The sequence below is a fragment of the Nansenia antarctica genome, assembly GCF_963989245.1.
Source record: "Nansenia antarctica genome assembly, chromosome: 6".
In the NCBI taxonomy this organism is placed as follows: Eukaryota; Metazoa; Chordata; class Actinopteri; order Argentiniformes; family Microstomatidae; genus Nansenia; species Nansenia antarctica.
In genome coordinates, this window is record NC_137676.1 from 42,300,179 (window position 1) to 42,320,742 (window position 20,564).

Sequence of the window (20,564 nt, forward strand, 5' to 3'; positions counted from 1 at the left end):
TGTTTGTTTGTTTGTTTCGGGGGGGGGGGGGGGGGGGACGACGACAAAATAAGGCATGCAAACAAAACATATAAACAAGGTTTGAGCAATGAACTGTATCTGTACAAAAGACATGGATAATAAAAAATATATATATATCTAATATACAGTCTAATTGATACATCTACTGCTGTATAAGTTTTCCATTCATTTTTGGGGGAAAACATAGAACAAAGTCTGTTATAAATCTCCCAGAATCTACAGTTAGTCAGTCTCTTGGCTGGCCCCCCTATGACGTGTTCAGTTTGGTTTGGTCCGTCTAAAACCTTCCCTGCAGCTCCAGTCCAGCTCAGCTCAGAGTTCAATGTTCAGTCCCTTTCAGTGCCCGACTCAAATTCCCATGACACTGGGATTGGTTTCACACAGCAAAAACACTCAGGGTGCTAGTCTGGTCTTTCAAGCCCAGGATGCTGTAGGCGATCCTCTTCAGGTGGCCAGGAAGTCTCACACCAATGTTCTTTATATCCCTGTGGAGAAGAGAGATGACAGTGAGTGAGATACAGAAGAAGCTACACGAGAAATCACATCTTACACTTGATTTTGTCCATATGTTTCGAATGCATCTTTGCAAACAAAACTGATCTGAGTGATTGGATACGGTTAACATTCTACTGCTTGCCCCTGTCTAATCTTATGAGATTAGAGATCCACTCTCCAAGGGAAGTAATGAAGAATACAACAGAGTACTCAAGCAGGACCTTAATTTCTCATTTTCATGGAAGGGTGACCTTCGGCTAACCCTTCACAAACACATGCATGCAGCATCCCAGGCGTGCAACATCGCAGCCCTAATTACAGCTTTAATTAGAGCCTTAATTATCTATGGCGAGCAAAGCGTCATAAATAGTTTCTGGTTTTATAAGAGTGCTACCAGATGGAAAGAGATGAAACATGGATCGGAAAATCTCACCAAAAAAGTATGACAAACACTTCAAAAGACGTTTCACATGCTTCTGAACAGCCCACCCTCGTTCAAGACTAAAGACACTGCTTATTTTGTTACTGCTGTATGTGCAATTGTTACAGAGTTATTCTTTAAGGTCACAGGGTCCAAAAACTCTCCAGTCCGTAGTTATGGTCTCTTTAAAAACCTAAGACTGCGCAACAATCACCTCCTCTCATCTACAAACTGGATTCTGGATCCCAAATGTAATTCTCGGCCCTACTGCCTAGAGACCCCTACAGATCTGAAAGGATTGGATAGGTTTAAACAATATGGTAATTTCTTCATCTTGTGTTCTGATGGGCCTAGTGGAATTTGTTCCATATGCCTCCATGTTTCTGAGACTATTACTATTATCCCTCCGGAAAATAAAGTGGGTCTTATCTCATCATACATTTATTTACTCCATTCCCTTAATCTCCATACCACCCCTTTTACTCTACTGGCTATTTTCTTTCCTCCTCCTCCTCCTCCTCCTCCTCCTCCTCCTCCTTTCCTTTAATGTAATAGAAGCCACAGAGGCCTTTGCCCTACACAGTCAGAACCACAGTAAGGCTCCAGCAGAAGTGCTGCTGGTGTGGGTGTAGAGAGGGATGAGAGAAAGAATTGAAAAAAGGAGGGAGGAAGAGAAAGGGGAAAGGGGGCAAACCACAAGCCGCCACCACCAGGCTACCACTAATGAGCCTGGTCTTTTCTCTCTCTCCATTATTTTTTCCATCTCACTCGTTTCTCAAGTTTATATTGTGCGTAACTATTTTCTGGCTGTGATTTTCTTTTTCTCTTACATAAATACAAGAAAACAAGTGTTGCATAAATGTCCATGAACATGTCATTGGATGTAACATGAACTTAGTTTTATTCATAGAAAATGGTATACATTATTTTCACCCACCCTCTCTGCCATACTTCGTTGATTTAGATTGCCTTGAGGTCTAATATATTTTAATCTAGTAAAATAAATCCCACTCACTCGTTCTTCATCTGAAGCACCTGCTCCATGGTGACGACGCCGGCGCAAGTGAAGTTCTCACTGTACTGGCTCATCTTGATAGATTCCAACCACTCTGACACCGACCTAAACGGAGATCCATCAGAACCACTGGTACTGGGCAGGCGGATGGATATGCTGGAGGAAAGAAAATAGAGCTGTCAGAACCACTGGTATTTGACAGGCAGATGGATACACTGAAGGAGAGAAAAAAAGAGCCAAAATGACAATCATCACAAGCCGGAACCACAACAATCAGGACAAAGACTGAGAGAAGGCTGTAATTACTTTTCAGAGGAACCGCAAGATAAAAACCGGTTGGTGCAGATGGAGCAACTGATAAAGCTATGAAAGTGTCAGGTGTCTTTTCTCTCACACACACACACACACACACACACACACACATCAATATATTAAGTCTGCTTCACTAACCCTACCTCTATAAGATATGTGCTCTTTCATTAGCTCCACTATCATTTTCTGTTTGTTTTCAGCTATCCCCTTTGCTGTGTCATTCAGCTCCTGTGTATGGAATGGAGTCTTTACCGGGGGTCAAAGTCTGCGATGGCCTTCAGGGACTCAGGGCTCCGGAGCAGCTTGTCCAGCAGGCTGACGATGTCCGGGAAGCGGGGCCTCTTAGAGCGGTCCTGCAGCCAGCACTGCAGCATGAGCTGGTAGACTGCTGAAGGGCAGTCCATGGGTGCAGGAAGCCTGAAGGCCTCATTGATGGCCTTCATCACCTGCCATAAGAGAAATCAGCCTTTTTAGGCTCACACAGATACAGAGATACTAATGTATGACTTCCTGGACTCATGACATCCTTGTAAGCATTAGTATTTAAGTTATTGGTAACCTTAAATTCCCCCAGCATCCATTAGCTGTAGCATTAGAATTATAGTTAGCAGCTGCATAGCTCTGGGTAATTGCAATGCTTATTAGCATCTTCAGCATTATCACAGTACCCTACCTCATGGTTGCTCATGTCCCAGTAGGGCCGCTCCCCGAAGGCCATGACCTCCCACATGACAATGCCAAAGCTCCAAACGTCACTAGCTGAGGTGAACTTTCTGTACGCAATGGCCTCTGGGGCTGTCCAGCGGATAGGGATCTTACCCCCCTGTTAGAAGGTAAACAAAAGATAGGGAGACATAAAACACCGGTACACTATTGTTTTTTGTTCAATTCAGTCTTCTGGGAACAGTCCACTGAAAAAATAATGGGAACAAAGCTAGCTAATAGCTTTGAGCATTATGACTCTTTAATGCATTCACACATCATCCAAGACTACGTGCAGTAACTATTAAGTGTAATACCGACCATGTAGAATTAACAATATTTGCAATATTTTAATCACTTTTATACTCTATGAAATGTATCTGTTATGTGTCTTATGTCATATGTCTTTTAAATGTTTGGTGTTTGATGCTTATGCAATGAACTGTATTGTTTTATATATTATATAAAATATAATATATATATATATTTGATACAAGCTACAGTATCAACTCTCAGCCTCGGAGATATACAGTACGTTTTTGTTGTACATTATCCGGGTCAAATAAAAGTAATACATCCAAATATATAGAGAGAAATAGTTTAGAACACTCACACTGGTGGTGTAGGTGCCCTCGGGGTCATCCTCCAGCACTCGGGAGAGGCCGAAATCCGACACTTTGCACTCCAGGTTGTTGTTGACCAGGATGTTGCGTGCTGCCAGATCCCTGTGCACATAGCTCATGTCTGAGAGGTACTTCATGCCTGCAGCAATGCCACGCAGCATGCCCACCAGCTGGAAGGAGGCCATCTCACCATCGTGGTCCTGAACAGCAAACACACAGATATGGTCAACAGAAAGTGGTAAGTAAGCCATCTCTCTAATTACTTATCCTTCACTCATAAAGGCAGCTTGTATTCAGCGTTCTCACCTTTAAGTACTTGTCCAGAGCTCCATTTTCCATGTACTCAGTCACAATCATGGCATGCTTGACTGTAATCCGAAGGAGATAAAAAAAACATTACAAGGAAGAAATACTGAAGTAATGAGGTGAATGTTTGACAGGACAAACTACAATAGAATAAAGGTTATGCAGGCACTGTACTACCAAGCAAGCTGGATTCTTACATTTAGTAACAACCCCCTCCAGGCGAATGATATTCTGGTGTGAGAACTGGCCCATGATGCTGGCCTCGCTCAGGAAGTCCTGTCTCTGCTTCTCAGAGTAGCCGGGCTTCAGAGTCTTGATGGCCACCATCGCCTCCTTCCTCCCCGGCGCCTTCAGAATACCACGGTAGACCTCTCCAAACTCCCCTACAGGGAAGAAATGGGAAATTTGATTTATTAATGATTTATTAGATACTATATGAGATAATTTTAAACATCCTCTCATGTTTCAAAGTCCCAGGGTGTTTTGTGTGGGGGTAATTGGATCAGGTGAAAGTAAACAAGGAAGCATCATTGGTTGTTTAACTTGTTTTGCAGTGTGCCTTTTAGAGAGGTGTGTGCTGGGTGATTGTCTAAGGAAACAGATTCTGCAGAAATTCTGGAAATATTGGGGGGGAATGGATTGTGTTTGAGACCTTAGGTGATGATTGTTTGACCTGACATGTGTCCATCACTATCATTACCATCACTATAACATTTGTATGTATGAATGTATGGATGACATAAAGTATAAAACAAAACAAAAAAACAAACAGATTCTGATTGGTGGAGGCTTGTTGTGTGGGATCATGGGAATCAGCTGTCACATGTGGAGGAGGACTAAGTACGGTCGTGGGAAACAGCATGGGGCGAAGGGGGGTGGTGGGGGGGGGGGCGGGGGGGTTCAAAGGGTAAAGGTGGTCACACTGCAATAAACGTATCATTTGTCAAGTAGGAGTTAGGGTAATATCCTTTAAATAGTCAGCTTTCTGCTCCAATAACTTTTGTTTATATTAATTATTCTCCCTGTTTTAAGTGTGAGCCAAAACACATGGGCACGGAGCCAAAAGACTTGCCACACTTAAATATGTCCAAACTTGCAGAGTGAGAATGCAATCCAAAGATATGAATCTGGTTAGTGTAACAGTGTCCCTTAAGAAAGTTAAGCAGTAGAACAAACACAACTGAAAATAAACAGTGATTTAGGGGATGGAAAAACCCTTCAACACCTTCCCCTTAAGCCCCAAAGTAGACTGTTTTAATTGGTTTGTTACTCACCAGCTCCGATGACCTTTTGCTTGGTTATGTGACTGGGATGAATCTCGCTGGCAAACTTGAGGACAGCCGTGTTGGGGTCCTCGTATGTGTGTGGATCCACGTAGGTCTTCAGCGGCTTCAGTTGCTCTGGAGAATTAAGAAAAAGATTAATTACTAAAACAATGATAAACAGAATTAGGAAAAAGTGACAGGGAGATTTTTTTAAATCTGATGTCTACCTGAGCTAGAGAAGTAGGTGTCTTCTGGTCCTTGTCTTGAATGGGAGTTCCTTCTCCTGAACGAGACAGAAGGGGAAAACAAATTAATCATCTCATTTTAAAAACCGTAGGCACATTTGTCTCCTCATCCTTTTATCTCATTTCAATTCTCTTTATTCAGCCAGGTTATTCAGCAACAGTTGCCACTATTTCCCAAGGAGGCCTGGGACTATCTAGGTTCTAAAAGCGCGTAGTCATTAGTGTGCCGCTTCCATTCATTCAAGGAGCGCTTTGATTAAGACTGAAGACTGTCTGTGTTTGCCAAGCCAGACAGACAGACAGACAGCCAGAAAGACGAACAGGCAGCACTGTGCTGCCACGGTGCGGGAGCGGGATCACCTTTACACAGCAGCTACAGTCTGGTACAGAGAGAGCTGAAGGGCAGGCGCCTCTTATCACCAACAATGCGCCACTCGGGCCCATTTCCTTTCAAAGCCCACCGCTATGGAGTATACTCATTGAGCAATGACAGGCTGCATTCAACACCAATTCTTCCCCAGTGAGTGGTGGGACACAGATACAGATAAAAAGAGAGTGAGAACAGAGAAAGGAAAAGAGCGAGGAAGGTGGAGGGAGACTGGAATGGAAAGGCCATTTAGAGCATTCCGAAAAAGAAAGAGAAGAAAGAGACAGGAAGCCAGTGAAGGAGTGAGTATTATGACTGTTTAACAAAAGAGAAAGGGAAGTGAGGAGGGAAAATGGGGTTGTTTCTGACCGTTTGCGCACGAACAGGACCACCACAACAATGAGCAACATGGCTGCTCCTCCTACAGCCGCTCCTAAGATGACCGCCGTGTTGCTCTGCACCAGTGGTACTGCAATGGAACATTAATAGTTATACACACTGATAACAACACACACAGGCACACACTGCAACACAGACACAAACACTGCTGAGAACATTGCTGACACAGAGACTACTGAAAACAGACTGCTAACACACAAACTAAAATTTCTCTACACACACACGCGCGCGCGCACACACACACACACACACACACACACACACACACCCTCCCATTTACCTTCAGGCCCGGTCTCAAACTCATCCTCCATGCTGGAGCCTCCAGGGCTGCCCTCTGTGCTCAGTGCCTGCACCCTGAACAGGTAGGCTGTCCCTGGGGCCAGATCACTGATCTGCACTGAGCTCTTCTCCAAGATCAGCACAGTGTACGTAGTCACGTCCAGATTGTCATCCTGAGAACAGTGGAGGAAGGCGACGCATGGAGAGAGATGCAGACGGTCATTGGTGATCATACCATAGGTCAGACAAAAACGCACCCTCTTTCATCACTTTGGATGGATTCCCCTACTACAATATTCATCATTCAATCCCCTACTAGAATATTCATCATTTTGTATCATGATACCCTTCCATTTGTATTCAGGCTGTACTGTACCTTTTTGCGGTAGGTGAGCTCGTAGCGGGTGGGCCGAGGCTGGGACCTGCTGCGGGGGCTGACGACCCAGGACAGAGACAGGCTGGTGGGGCTCCGCTCATCCAGACGCATGGACGTCACCTTGGGGGGATCTGAGGAGAGCGGGGGGCATGTCAGGACATGCCATTCAAAGGTTCGACCTGCTTGTTACACTGCCGACTAGCACCTTTAACCTGACATGCTGTTTAGTGGAGATAAATAACCCTGAGCAATATATAGTGTTACACTTTGCCTGTGTATTCCCCTTATTAATGTATTCCCCTTATTATACTCTCCCAAATCTGTTTTGTTCTATGGATGATTGCTACGCTGATTTATCTCCCCCTTCTACTTCTACTCCTCTCCTACTACTAAGGTGAACCTACCTGTGTAGTGCAGGGCAGTGGTGAGGGCACTTGTGGACAGCGGCCTGGTCGAGCGTGGCGCCGCCTGACTGGCGAAGATCGACACTCCGCTGTGCGCCTCTACAGTGAAGGTGTAGTTAAGGTGGGGTTCCAAGTCGCTCACCATCACCCGGGTCTCGGCCAGCCCTGAACTGGCTGGCTCGAAGCGCACCTTCTCACCACACGGCTGGCCCGCCGCAGTGCCCGAGTCCTCACAACGTTGGCACTCAACACTGTAGGTGATGTCACTGCGGCCACCCGTGTCCTCTGGCGGGATCCACGACAGCTGCAGCTTGCCCGCCGCCAGCTGGGTGGTGGTGGCGACCAGGTCTCGAGGTGCGGAAGGCAGGCCTGGGGGAATCGGAGAAAGGCGACAAGTGGATGCCGTGGGCTGTTAGTTCAATCACATAAGAGAGATAAGCTCCTCAGTATGTCGAGTATGAAGTGTTGTTGCAAGCCCAGTGATAAACAAAGTTCTTATCAATGTCATTGAAAAATCCACCAATGCTGGCACGACACATTCAAAAGTCATGATTCAAAATGGTGCGCCACCTCCTTGTCCTCCTCCTCACCTGAGCAGGGTCCTGTGGGTGGGTCGTCAGGGGAGCGGTAGAATCCATCCACACAGGGACACACCAGCGCCCCGGGACTCAGCAGCTGAGTGTTCGCAGGACACGCCTCGCACGCCTCACTGGACTCAGAAGCTTTGAAGAACCCTGGCTGACATTCTAAAAACACAGAGGGGGAAACACGTCTGAGGATCGAGGAACTGAGGAGAGGAACATAGAGATGAGATAGGGCAAGAAAAACATAGCAGAGGTCCTGCACAATGTTTATGTTGGTGATTAATACAGTGTCCTGCTACATCTGAGTGGGTGTTGGGTTCAGAAACCAAACTAGACTCCCTGCCTGCACTCCTACTCTTCCTTTTCAAAACCACCCCCCTCTTTTCTCTCTTTCAACAAACACAACCAGTCATCCCACATTCCAGGACAGTAAGTCAGCCATCAATATTTCACAGGAAGAGAAAACAGAGCACACATAATTGAATGAAGGAACGCTGCAGACAAAAAGATTAAAAACAGCCATTTTATGCATACTTCAGTCATTTCAAAGACCCCTGCACAGATATTAAATTGTATCACTGACATAAGATGGCCGCTAATTTCACACGTGAGGATTGTGGGAGAGATGCAGGTATTGGATCCAGCTATGCACCACAGTAGTGAAATCTGAACTTAATATGGCGTGAAATTTCTCTGAGAATGCTATAAAGGAGACTGAAAATGAGAAGGCCCCCCTGTAACTCTCCCAAAACATTCCAACGGCTGCTGGTCATGGCCTTGCTCTATCTTTCATGCTCAACCACACGCCTTAGCAAACGGCAAAGTAAATTTGACTTCAGAGGAGGACGGATTACTGGCTCTGTCACCTGTTTTGTCCTCACTCTCTCACACACAGGCTGCACACACAGGCTACATACACACACACACACACACACACACACACCAACACACAACAAATGTTCCCTTCACATAAAAGATTCTGAGTTATTCTAACATCAGCAGGTGAAAAGGAGTAGCTGAGCCACGTATGGATGTTATGATGTGAGTGTCAGTATGCAAATTAGGGGACGAAAAAGGTTGTAACGAAAAGGTTAGTAGTGCGAATTACGTGTGAGTGTGTTGGTGTATGCACGCCTGCGTGGGTGAGGTAGTAGACTGTGTAGGAGTGACCTAAAAGAGGCGAAATATGTTAAGAATCAATGATGGATTGTTTCAGTGTCGGAATCCAACAGGCAATGCATATCATGTATATCATATTCTCAGAATAACATCAGGCTTTATTCAGTCACGCCTTCATTGCGGTCAGATTGGCTGACATTTCCTTGGAACCCACAAGTAACCTCATACACTACTGAAGGAGAAACCACTCCTGTTTCATTTATGTCAAGGGTATTTGCACAATTGGCTACGAGAGATCCCTTTTTATCCCATTCATCTTGTGTATCATTGTGGCCACTAAGTTGTGGTTGGGCCATTGGTTGCAAGGAGAGGTGAACAAAGTTGGGTATACATTTCCAAAAAGTGAATGACGGCACAGCATACTTTGATTGAGAGAGAAAATTCCTAGCACGAATATAATTTGGAGTGCAACACACATCCCACTAGTCCTGCATGCTGTTCATTCCTCCTTTCAAGTCAACCTCTCCTCTCTTTCTTCGCCAGCTGTTTCAGAAACATTCACTATACTACTCATTAACACAACCTATGCAGAGAACGAGCTGGGGGAGACAGAAGGGCCCAAAAACGACAGAGGGATAGAAAGAGAGAGCAAGAAAGAAAGAGAGAGAGAGATGGGGGGGGTTATCAAATCCTGCTGAGGACTTTAGAAGAAAAGGGGGAGAGAGAGAGAATTGTACTATTGAGTAGGGCGAACAGCTGCCATCCTGAACCTCAATTCATATCCCCGGCTCCCCTACCTCCCCACTCGTAATCCTTAAATTCCTCCATCCCCTCCTATCCCTTACAGCCCCTCACCAAAAGACTCAGCTAACCCATTAACATCACCATTCAACACTGACCAGCAGGCAAGGAGAATGCCACGCCACTTAAAGAAAAAAAAGAAAAACACTTGTCGTGAATAGTCGAGATGCCACATTGCAACTGAATAGAGGGGAGGACTAGCCTCTTTTTTGCGCTATGGAGTGACCGAGACTGACTGAGATGAATTTTGGTCAGGACCTGTGGGGAAGATGGCCTTACACTAGAGTTTGACTCTATAATCAAAATGCATTCCAGAGCACACCACCCAACAGGAGTCCTGTGCCTTGCCCTAGCCATATTTCATTCCATTTCCTTTAAAGAAATTCTCCATTAAGGTCAACACACTGTACAAGTACATGTATGCTGTGAGTCACTTCAACAGTAAATGTATTTAATGGGATGATAAGCTTGGAACTGGTGACTTGCTGATGGAAGTATTTCATAAGGGATTACTCTGTTGTCAGTGAAATAAAAAACAGTAAAGGAATGTTCCTGAGTAAAGAAGAGGAGTGGGAGGCTTTGTCTTTACTTTTGGCTTACTGCTGGACACAACAGGAAGCAGGAAGTGTGAGGCTGACGCTGAGCTTCCTTCCTTGAGCAGCCAATCAAAGCATGGAAGGGAAAGGGAGCAAGAGCCTCATAGATAGAGTATTGAGTCCGGAGAGAAATGAATAGGGGAGATAACTTTTTTGCCAAAGAGAACATGGGGAGTAGAAGCTTAGCGACCCTTGAGGAAAACCTGTGTATATTTCTCATGTAAATACAATTCTGTCAACCTCTTAAAAGTCAAAGGGGCCAAGAAACCAGAGCAAAACATGTCTGCTTTTAGACTCCTTGGGGATCTGTGCACTGCTTGTCATTTGAGAGGCCCGGTGCCAAAGAGCCTCGACGTTTGTTTATTGTGAGTTGAGCAGAGGGACCTGTTAGCTTCTGGGAGCTGAGTGGGGCCAGTTTGACAGCAGGACTTAAGATGGATGAGACGGAGACATTGATGAATGCATGGACGGATGGATGGATGAATGGGTAACATGCTGGTTGGACAACAGCAATCCCCCAGGACTTCAGTAAGTGGGTGGGGGTGTGGTGGTGGTGGTGGTGGGGGGGGGGGGGTTGCACCACTAGAGAGGAGGGGAAGGGGAGAAGGGAAAACAAAAAACCCAGTCAACCTCGGCTCTTAGCTTTTTAAAAGCTAAGGGGTCATGTCTGCCCCAGGGTAGTATTGAGTTAAACTGTCCTCGACTACAAGGAGTCGATAGCCAACTAAAACAAACAGAGGAGAGGAGTGAGTGAGTGAGAGAGAGGGGGAGAGGGGGAACAGCAGCCAGCGGTGAGAAGGTTAATGAGAGGTTTCATGAGAAGGTTAAATTCAGAAGTACGGTTGTCAAAAAAATAAAGAAATAGTCGTCTGAAGAAAAAACAATGGCAAGATCCTCATCACAACCACTGTTGAGTCTTAATGGTTGACATCCACGATAGAGTCAGCCCTTTCTCTTAATCCCACCTTTCCTTATTACTCATCCTTATTTTGACTTCAGTTTAATCTCCTTAGTTGTTTTAGACAGTAACTTTGACATGTCCCTAGATTTGCATTGTGCATCATATGGCAATGGGCTGTTTCAGGTGTTTCAGGTAGAACAATGGGGGTCTCTGAGAGTGGAAGTGTAGTAGTAACATGAAGCCAAGGGGTCACAGAGGAGGGGGGGGGGCTAAGGTGTCGGGGGGGAGACATTAGTCAAAAGGATTAGCAGACCAATGGAGCAGCTGTAAGGGAATTACATCTGTTTTACAATTCCACTTAGGCTTTCATCTTGGTTGTTAACAAACACAATAAATTCTCTAATCCCCTTTCTTTTCACACTCCTTGTCTACTCGTGCTCACAGAGAAGGGGGGGGGGGGGCCTTGAGAGAGGCACCAACCAGGAGAAAACAGACATAAGAATAAACAGGCATAACAAACATAACACAAGTACTACACAGTTGACATGCACAGATCTAAATACGCTTCCAATTTTCTTTTTTCAATGTTGAGTCCCTCGACCACAGACTGACCGCAGCCATCTAGGACAACACTTCCTAAAAGTCAAAGCCAGACATCCAGGTGGCAATGCACGCTGGATTCCAACAAGTGTCTGCTTCCTGTTAAAAGAGAGGGCCAAATGCACCAATAAACAAAATTACTTATCGGGGGACAAAAAAATAAACCATTTGAATGAGGCAACTGACTGTGGGGCAACAATGGAAAGTCCTGAGCCAACGGGTTGGAGAGTCACAGAGGGATTAGGTGGCCTCCGGTTTCCGCCGTAGCTCGTCCTGTCGGGGGTTTGGGGGGGGGACGCCGGCTGACGTTGGGAAGGAAAGTGCTGATCTCACACACCAGCAGCACAATACACTCCACATTGCTAAATCTCTCCCATGGCCTCCAGCACAGGAATGTGACAGAGGAAATATGCACGAAAAAATGTTCCGGAATACTTCAAAAGTGCAAAAGTGAGCAAAATGTAACTGTATGGCACCTGGAACAACAGACACTGTTATACTGTGGCAAACCTCTAAGAGCTTCCACAAGGGTAAATCTCTTTTAGATGAGTGTGTTAAAGATGGCCTAGTAGTATTGTTCCATTTCCTCTACAAAAAAAATAATACTTAAAATCAAAGGCTGAGCTAGCACTCTGAATGCACAATAAATCAACCACAAAAGTTTTAAAATCCACACCTAAATGTGGTATTAACTGCAAATCTTTGCTGAACTACATTTCCTGTCATCTTCTGAAGAAATCAAGAAACTGGGCCCTAATTAATTCCAAATGGAGCTTAACATGACAGTGCACGACATTGCTTGGAGGCATCTTCTAGAGAGTTCCCCCCATTATCTGTGTATCCAACTCTCTGAAGCTCAGCACAAGAGGTCGACATCAACTTGGCACAAGATCTGAGACTAATTGAAAGTCTCATTTCGCAAAAGAGCAAAGAAAAAAGTAGCTTGATGTGAATGCGTCCATCTCAGTGAATTGTTACAGAGTAATAAGTATGCTTAATGACCTCTTTGGCTGTGAACACAATGTTACCTTGGGCCACGGAGACTTGGTCAGGTAAACATTATGGATACTGGGATGATCCCTCAAGAGTGGAACAGTTTGCTTATTTTCATCCCGCTCCATTGATCCTGAGGTGGAAGCAATCCATCAGATAAGAAGACCCACTCCTATGGACCTTCAGAAAAGACTAATATAAGAAAGACTTTTGGCAGATTTTGACAAGCTGCCTCCAGCACCAGAGGCTGGCAGACTAGTCTTCATTACTCGGAAGTTTGTCACGTACTCCCTCCACTATCCATGTCATACAATAAAACTCAGCTCCCAATGGATTCATAACAGAACTCAGGTCCCAATGGATTCGGCAAAATGTTTATGTTTCTTGGTCAATATATGGGGATTGGCAGACTTAAAAACAGTTTTTTCGCTGCGTGTATGTGTCTCTCTCTCCACCAAACTCATGTTTCACAGATTGGGAAGACTCTTCAGATGTAGCCTATATTTATCTTTTGGAGACAGTCTCGGAATAAGCAACGTTGTTTATTTACTGGGGAACACAGAACAGCACAAAGTCTAAATAGTCTCATCTAGGTCGTGTGAAACGGGATGTTTAAATTTTGATTTGTGTCACATTCAAGACCTGCACCCTGGCCAAAGATAATAACATCTTCATAACCCAGAGCAATATAAAAACACAAACAAGATGAAAACATTCTGTTGTCTGGCAGTTTGTTACACCAGTAAAAATCCAATGACCATGTACTTATTTAACTCACAAGGGAGTTGTAGGAAATGTGAAAGAAAGAAGAGGGTTAGAAACTGATATGTGGAGAGGGTGTGCTTGCGAGAGAGAGAGAGAGAGAGAGAGAGAGAGAGAGAGAGAGAGAGAGAGAGAGAGAGAGAGAGAGAGAGAGAGAGAGAGAGAGAGAGAGAGAGAGAGAGAGAGAGAGAGAGAGAGAGAGAGAGAGAGAGAGAGAGAGAGAGAGAGGCCGGAAGACAAAGATGCATGCAAAACCAGTAGTTACTTCACTTAAAGCACATACACACCCAAGTCAATTACTACCCATACAAGTCAGTCACCGCACAGTCATACAGCCTCAACTTAGTCACTGACCATTTCTGTTACATCAGTTCAGAGACGGAGGGAAAAAAATATTACTGGAACCTCTCCTTCCTTTCTGAGAAAAAACAACCTTACCAGAACTCATGTACTGGTTCCATCTAGACTTTCCCCACAGAAAGTATTGTAAAGAGCCCAAACATTCAACATTCAAACTCGATCTGTAAACAAGAACATTTGGAACCCCAGAGTTGGTCTGAAGCTATATTTGCCAAGCTCTGGGAAGAGTGTGCAGAGCTTTACTGTGGGCGACAGGGTGTGGGCATGGACAGCTCTAACACAATCCAAGGAGCAGCGAGCTTAAGTGCAGTGAATGTGTCTTTGTGTGGTCACATAAGGTATGAGTTTCTATTGTGCCAGCGAAGATTATGTGTAAGGAAGGGCGTTTTATACACAGGAGGAAAGCTGTGTCAATGTCAACACAGTGAGTCAACTGGAACACACACTGTATGCATGGGAGGGAGTGAGAGAGAGAGAGTGTGTGTGTGTGTGTGTGTGTGTCAAGCTGCATGCGCGTGTGCTTCCACTAAAAACAGCAGCTCATTCATCTTCACCTTACATTGTACCATGGAATATCTCCACCTCCATCTTCCACTGACATTTCTTCCTCAATTCATAAACGTGTAAGGCCTAACCTGGAGTAGTCCCTAAGGGATTCCTACACTGTGGAGTAATCTGGGAGGCTCTACAGTAAACGGAACAGGAATGTACCGGTGAGGGAGAAGGGGAAGGGGAGGGGGAGAGGAGCCAGTGCCTACAGCACTGAACACAGCCCCTCATTGTTCTCCTACCTTTACATTCCATTCCTCACCTTTTTACCACATCACTCTCTCAAAAACAAACACATACACACACATTTGCTCTCTCAATCTCTCTGGCCTCTCCACAGATTACCCTTCTAGCTGACACCCTACTAGCCGTTTCCGGACGGAAACATTCATCTCACATATGTGATGAGACTGTGTGTTAGCAATGAACTGGAAACTAACTGTGAAATGTGTGTGTGTGCGCGTGTGTGTGTGTGTGTGTGTGTGTGTGTGTGTGTGTGTGTGTGTGTGTGTGTCGGGTGTGTCTGTGTGTATTAAAATCAGTGTTGCAGTAATGTGTTGAGTTAAGGTGATGGGAGTCTTGAGGTGCTCTGTCACGGAACAGCTCCCAACAGGCCCTAGCACGCCAGCACTCTCACACACACCGCTGGAGCCACACAAAACGTCTAAAAGGTGAATCCCTGTCTTACCAAGCAGATCCATGAGAGAGGGAGACACACTCAATCACAAAAGGAATGCCAATTTCTCTGAAGCATTTTATGAACAAAACCCACAGAGAACCAGAGGAATCTTCTTCCTCTTCCTATCTGCCTTGAAGAAGCAAATCCATCACTAGTATAGTCACGCAGTTAACTTCTGATCCTTCTATTTGATCAAGTCATGAGAAGGATAGGGGGCCTCTGATCGTGAGAACCGGAATGAAAAATGATTGCAACCATGACTACAAAGTGAAAGGATTGACTTGTGACTACACACAGTATGCTGTATCTAAACGTATCTAAGATAAGAGAAGGAACGGCAATGAATGAGCAGGAAACTACCTTACACGAGTGCTAAAGGTCCTGATAAACACAGCTACTAACCTTGGGTGGCTTCACAAGAAATCTCCAAGAACTACCAAGAGTAAAATGGTTGACTTAAGTCTCTTTAAAAGCATCTTTAGTCAACATATGGCCCAACAGTGCCTGACATTTGTTTTTATTGATTTGTTATTGTAATTGCAACCAAACTGCTGGTTCCCACATATCTAATTTTGCTTGAATGCCATGGATAATGTAGTGACAAGTAGGTCTGAGCATTCCTTCAGAGAAGTCAGATTACCCAAGGGAGAATTCTAACGCAATGAGAAATAACACAATAACATACATGCGTCTTTTTAGATACCTGCATGTTTTATAACCAGTGACAATGAAAAAGCGATGCCAAATTACTACTGCCAAACCAGAGCAAAAAAAACTATTCCTGGTAAATATGACAAGACTTTCATACACAGCAGAAAACTAAAACACAGTGAGAACACCTGGTGCCAGAGGCCAGGAAGGCTAGCTGACATGTCAGTGAGTCAGTACAACCTGGGGGCGAACGCCCATCCTTACCTTGGCAGGCATTGTTGATGGCCTCATACCCAGGCTTGCACTGGCACTGCCCGACGGGCACCACCCACTCTCCGTCCACGGTGCAGTAGATGCGAGGCGGCTTATCGCTGATGGCGTTCTCCACACACAACCCCTCCACTGCCGTCAGCGCCTGGTTCTCCCCACCCGCCACCGTCTCGGGGAAGGCCGCCAGGCTCTTGACTGTGGCCGGGCAGGTCTTGTAGTAGACCCTGAGCGAGAGTAGAGCCACACAGGCCCCAATGTCTTGAAAGGCCAAGTAGAAGCCCTTCCTGGACAGGTTGTCCACCACTTGCGTGTCTGTGTTGATGCGCATTTCATTGCTGCTGGTGATCTCGTCAGGAGCGATAGTGCTCACCTTGCGGAACTGACCCTTGCGGAAACTGGTACCGACATCGGCGTCCGCCTCAGAGGCAAAGAGGTTGAAGGTCTCCTTGCAGGTGAAAGAGGAGCCGTCAAAGGAGTTGCAGTCGCGCACAATGAACTGGAGCTCCACAAAGACACGCGAGGCCGATGGGCGGCGCTGGATGAAGGTGGTGCGCAGCCAGTTGTCTTGATCGCGCTCCGCCACATTGCACACTGAGTAGGTGTAGAACTGGGAGCCATTCAGCGTCCTCTGGACCACCTCCCACTGAAACACAGAAACAGAGGATTAAAATCATACATTGACTCTTGGGGAAAGCACTACAAATAGTGGACTGGACCAAAGTCAATATTCTCAACACTTATATGGGGTGCCCAAAGTTGATACTCTAAATCAACATTACATGGGGTGATACAATATTTTATGGTTGATTCTAGAGCCCCCTGGAAAGTGGAAACCTTGTAATTTAAACTCTGGCGACAAAGGGAGAGCGAGTGTGTGAGAGAGACGGAGAGACCTCAGACGAGACCTTCAGAGTGGCGAGAGATGACAAAAAGAGATTCTTAAGTTTTCAACAGTAAAGAGAGGGCAAATATTGGCAATACCACTAAAATGCTACTCTTTGGTCTATCGAGGAAGGGTAGTAGGCATCTTATGCAACTGAAGTTGATCCCTGTTGCCACAAACATGTTTGTGAAAAGCCTTACAACGAGCTTTAACGTAATAGTGGCTGCTGAAATACATTTGGCCCCACAGGGGCTAAGACTGTGGTTCGCTCCCTGCATGTTGCCACCATGCTATTAGTTAAAGGAATGTGCTTTGTTGGCTGACTGTGTGGCACTGCATATAAATGGGACATGCAACAGGAGAGAAAGTGCCTCTATAAAATGACAGAACATTTTCAAGGGGTAATCAAATGCAGCCTATTAAAATGAAGATGATTTAGTCAATAACGATCTGCTATAAAACAAGGGAAATGTCTCAAAACGATTGCATTAACTATTCAGGCAACACACTAACTTACAACTCCATTGTATGAATTCGAGCAACAATGCACCAAGATGAAATTCAACAGTAAATATTAACAGGTAATTTTAAGACCCTTTTAGGAGGATGTTGGTTAACTATGCTTGAAACTACAACATGTCCAAACTTGCCTTTGACTCATCAACACATCCAATAAACTCAATCTGCAATGAATTTGCATGAACCTGAAAGGCCACTTCAAATGGAAATTACGCACAATTGGACCCAAGCACGCACGCTGTATCTCACAACTCTAAAAAAAATCCTGATGTACTGTGATGAAAAGAAGACTAGCCACACATTCTCTCCTTATAAGAAACAGATAACTAAACTAAATGCCTCTATCTATATTCCCCCAAAAGCACCATATGCTGCAAACTTTTAAAGTTAATTACACCCTAACATACAATTCTGGAGCAGGAGCCCTAAAACCACAAGAAGCCACAAGTATTCTCTACCAAGCGAGCAGCTATTCTCTCTCCTGTCTTTCCCTTGGAGTAGTATAGACATGCGCTGCAGTAAAACTCCTGATGGAATATTATGACCCCTTCCCATATTCAAAATTGAATTACTCTTTCACTGACCAAGTCTAAAGTAGTCTACTTGAATATTGAGGCGCAAAAGCCACAAGTACAAATATGTCTGTAAGCAGAAGAAAAAGATAACCATGTAAAGTATGTGCTATCCCATGCATATATCCCAATATTTTCCATACTCACCCCTGGTTTGTCCCCTTGTTCAAAGGGCCATGTCAACCAGCCTAGTTCACTCCCTGAGGCCTTCATGTCCAAAAGCACCTCTGTAGAAAGAACAGAAATTCATCCTTAAGCCGATAGTGATGTGTGAGATAATGTATGTGAGAGGAGCATATTTGCCAGCTCATTATGCTGATTGATATTTTCCTTATTTACCTTCTTACCATGAGGCATGATCATGCATCAGTGACACAAAAATGAGTATTGGCTGGGAAATTGTTAACTTCATCATCAACTTTAAAAGACATTTGTCAACTTTGAGGAGAAATTGATAGGCTACCAGCAATTAATGCTTAGCCCAGCCTAGCACATTATCCACGAGGTCGTACAGCAGCACTGACTGATGTCTGTATACAGTATTGTTGTAATTATCCATTGAAATAAAGTAGCATCTGGCTCTATTTGTCCAATTCATAATTTGAATACGGGACAGTGCACAGTATCATAGCCTATGATCTCTCTTTTTAAATGTAATAGCCCTATATATTCAGAAACTATAAGAAACTATATTTCCCAAATGTAATGTGTACAATGTAGACCGCAGCAAAAGCAAAGTGAGGCACGCATGTTGATAAATATAGATGGAAGGAAACTCAAACTCCGAAAGTGGACAGTTGCAAAATTCATTAAAGTTATAATGTTGCAGTAGATAGTTGTAACCTACATTTTCCCAATAATGTGTATACATATATAGACATGTAACTGTGACAGTAAATGCCTGCTCTAACTTCCTCTCAAGCCATGATATTCCTCACATGGCATGCATGGTTCACACTTTGAGCGTAGTTTAAAAGGACCGTGGTTTCTAAAAGTTGCCAGTTGGGAGTCAAAAGTCAGTCAATTATGCTTACCTTCTTTAGTTTGTAGTGTAATAAATATACCGTTAATAAATACATAAGAAAACAACAAGCGCTTAATTCCTCGAAAATCCATATTTGACAAACGTTTCGCTTAATTTCTAACCTAGGCTGGGACTGCGCCTCTAATGAAACATGAATGTCTCTGCAGCACGTTGAATACTCGGAAGCCTCATTCACAAACGCGGAGGACGTCATGAACTCCTCCCGGTGGAATGTGTCCCATATAAGGAGGGGGTGTGGCAAGGGGGAAGTAGCAGTGCTTTATATGATTTGAGGGCCTCAATGGTTCACCTGAGCAACAAGCAGATGTCCATAAAAAACACATTTCTTAACGGAAGTTGAGACTGATTTTGGATGTTCATTTTGTAGAGAACAGTTGCTGATTAAAGTTGAGTTTTGATAATCCCGACATAACTTCTGAAATATATGCAATTTGACAAGTGAAGAGAAATGCATTCATGAAGTAAAGCATTTAACAGGAATAAAGTACCATAACATCTCCCTCATCAGAACCATTGACAGTATGGTTAGAAATGTATATAGAAAATAAATCTAAATATTTATAAAATGCTGAACTATAACCCGGCCCTCGATAAGTGTAAAGAAAATGTTTGAATCAAATGTCTAATTTCATGGGCAAGACTAAGGAGTGGGAGTAGGGGAGTATGAAGGTCTGCTGGTATCAGAAGAAATAAAGGGAATTTTAAAAATCCAGCACCTAGCAACTGCAATGGAATGCTGGAGTCAAGCTCTGCCTGTCTACTTCAATTGTTTGTTGTACAGTGTAAGAAATGTGTGATATTTGTGTGAGAATGATTCCAGGAAACTTTTGTCTTGTTATCTTTCAAACAACGACTGGCTTTTAAAAAACAACTGAATAACACATTTTCTTGTTACATTGTCCTTCCTTAAATGTTTACCGTTATGTGCCGTCTTTACAATCTGATTACAATACAGTGTGTCATTGATTCGGTACGGGTCACACCTGTGAGAGCAACTCTGCGGGAAAAGAGCTGGGCTCCTCTCTTTCTCCTGTGAAAGACCTAGCCATGTCCGATCACCCCCTCCGCCTCCCCTCCCCTCCTCCCAAGCCTTCCCCATACCCAGGGGCTCTGGTTTCACAAAGCCCCCTCACACCAGGCAAAATGCCTAGGGTCTCAGTGGGCTTTTGAACCTTTAAATCCCCCCCAGATCTTACTTCAAAACCCCTCGCTCCTGCTCTTCTCACACCCTGTCTTCTCCCTGGGTTGGGTTTAGATATATAATGTGCATTTAAGACAGAGAGGGGAGGGAGGCAGAGGGAAGGAGAGAAAGGGAACGAGAGGGTCAATTGGGAGAGAGAGAGAGAGGGGCATGATAGTATGTGGCATTTTCTCTCATCAATCTTTAATTGATGGCTTTTTTGTGTTTTATGTGTATGTTATGAAACAATAAGAAAATGCTTGCGGAGAG

The 20,564-nt window shown here is 44.4% G+C and overlaps 1 protein-coding gene across 1 annotated transcript; it reads right to left on the reverse strand.

The window, feature by feature from the left end:
* Positions 1-397: 397 nt before the first annotated feature.
* epha2b (eph receptor A2 b) lies at positions 398-19,185 on the reverse strand (the record flags this gene model as incomplete). Its single annotated transcript, XM_080533192.1, has 17 exons — positions 398-506; positions 1,953-2,108; positions 2,517-2,710; positions 2,938-3,087; positions 3,580-3,789; positions 3,896-3,957; positions 4,093-4,278; positions 5,170-5,295; positions 5,388-5,443; positions 6,142-6,241; positions 6,452-6,623; positions 6,827-6,957; positions 7,231-7,599; positions 7,821-7,976; positions 16,090-16,738; positions 18,217-18,296; positions 19,104-19,185. 17 exons carry the CDS (start codon positions 19,183-19,185, stop codon positions 398-400), a joined length of 2,988 nt encoding a protein of 995 aa, XP_080389318.1.
* Between the last annotated feature and the right edge of the window lie 1,379 nt (positions 19,186-20,564).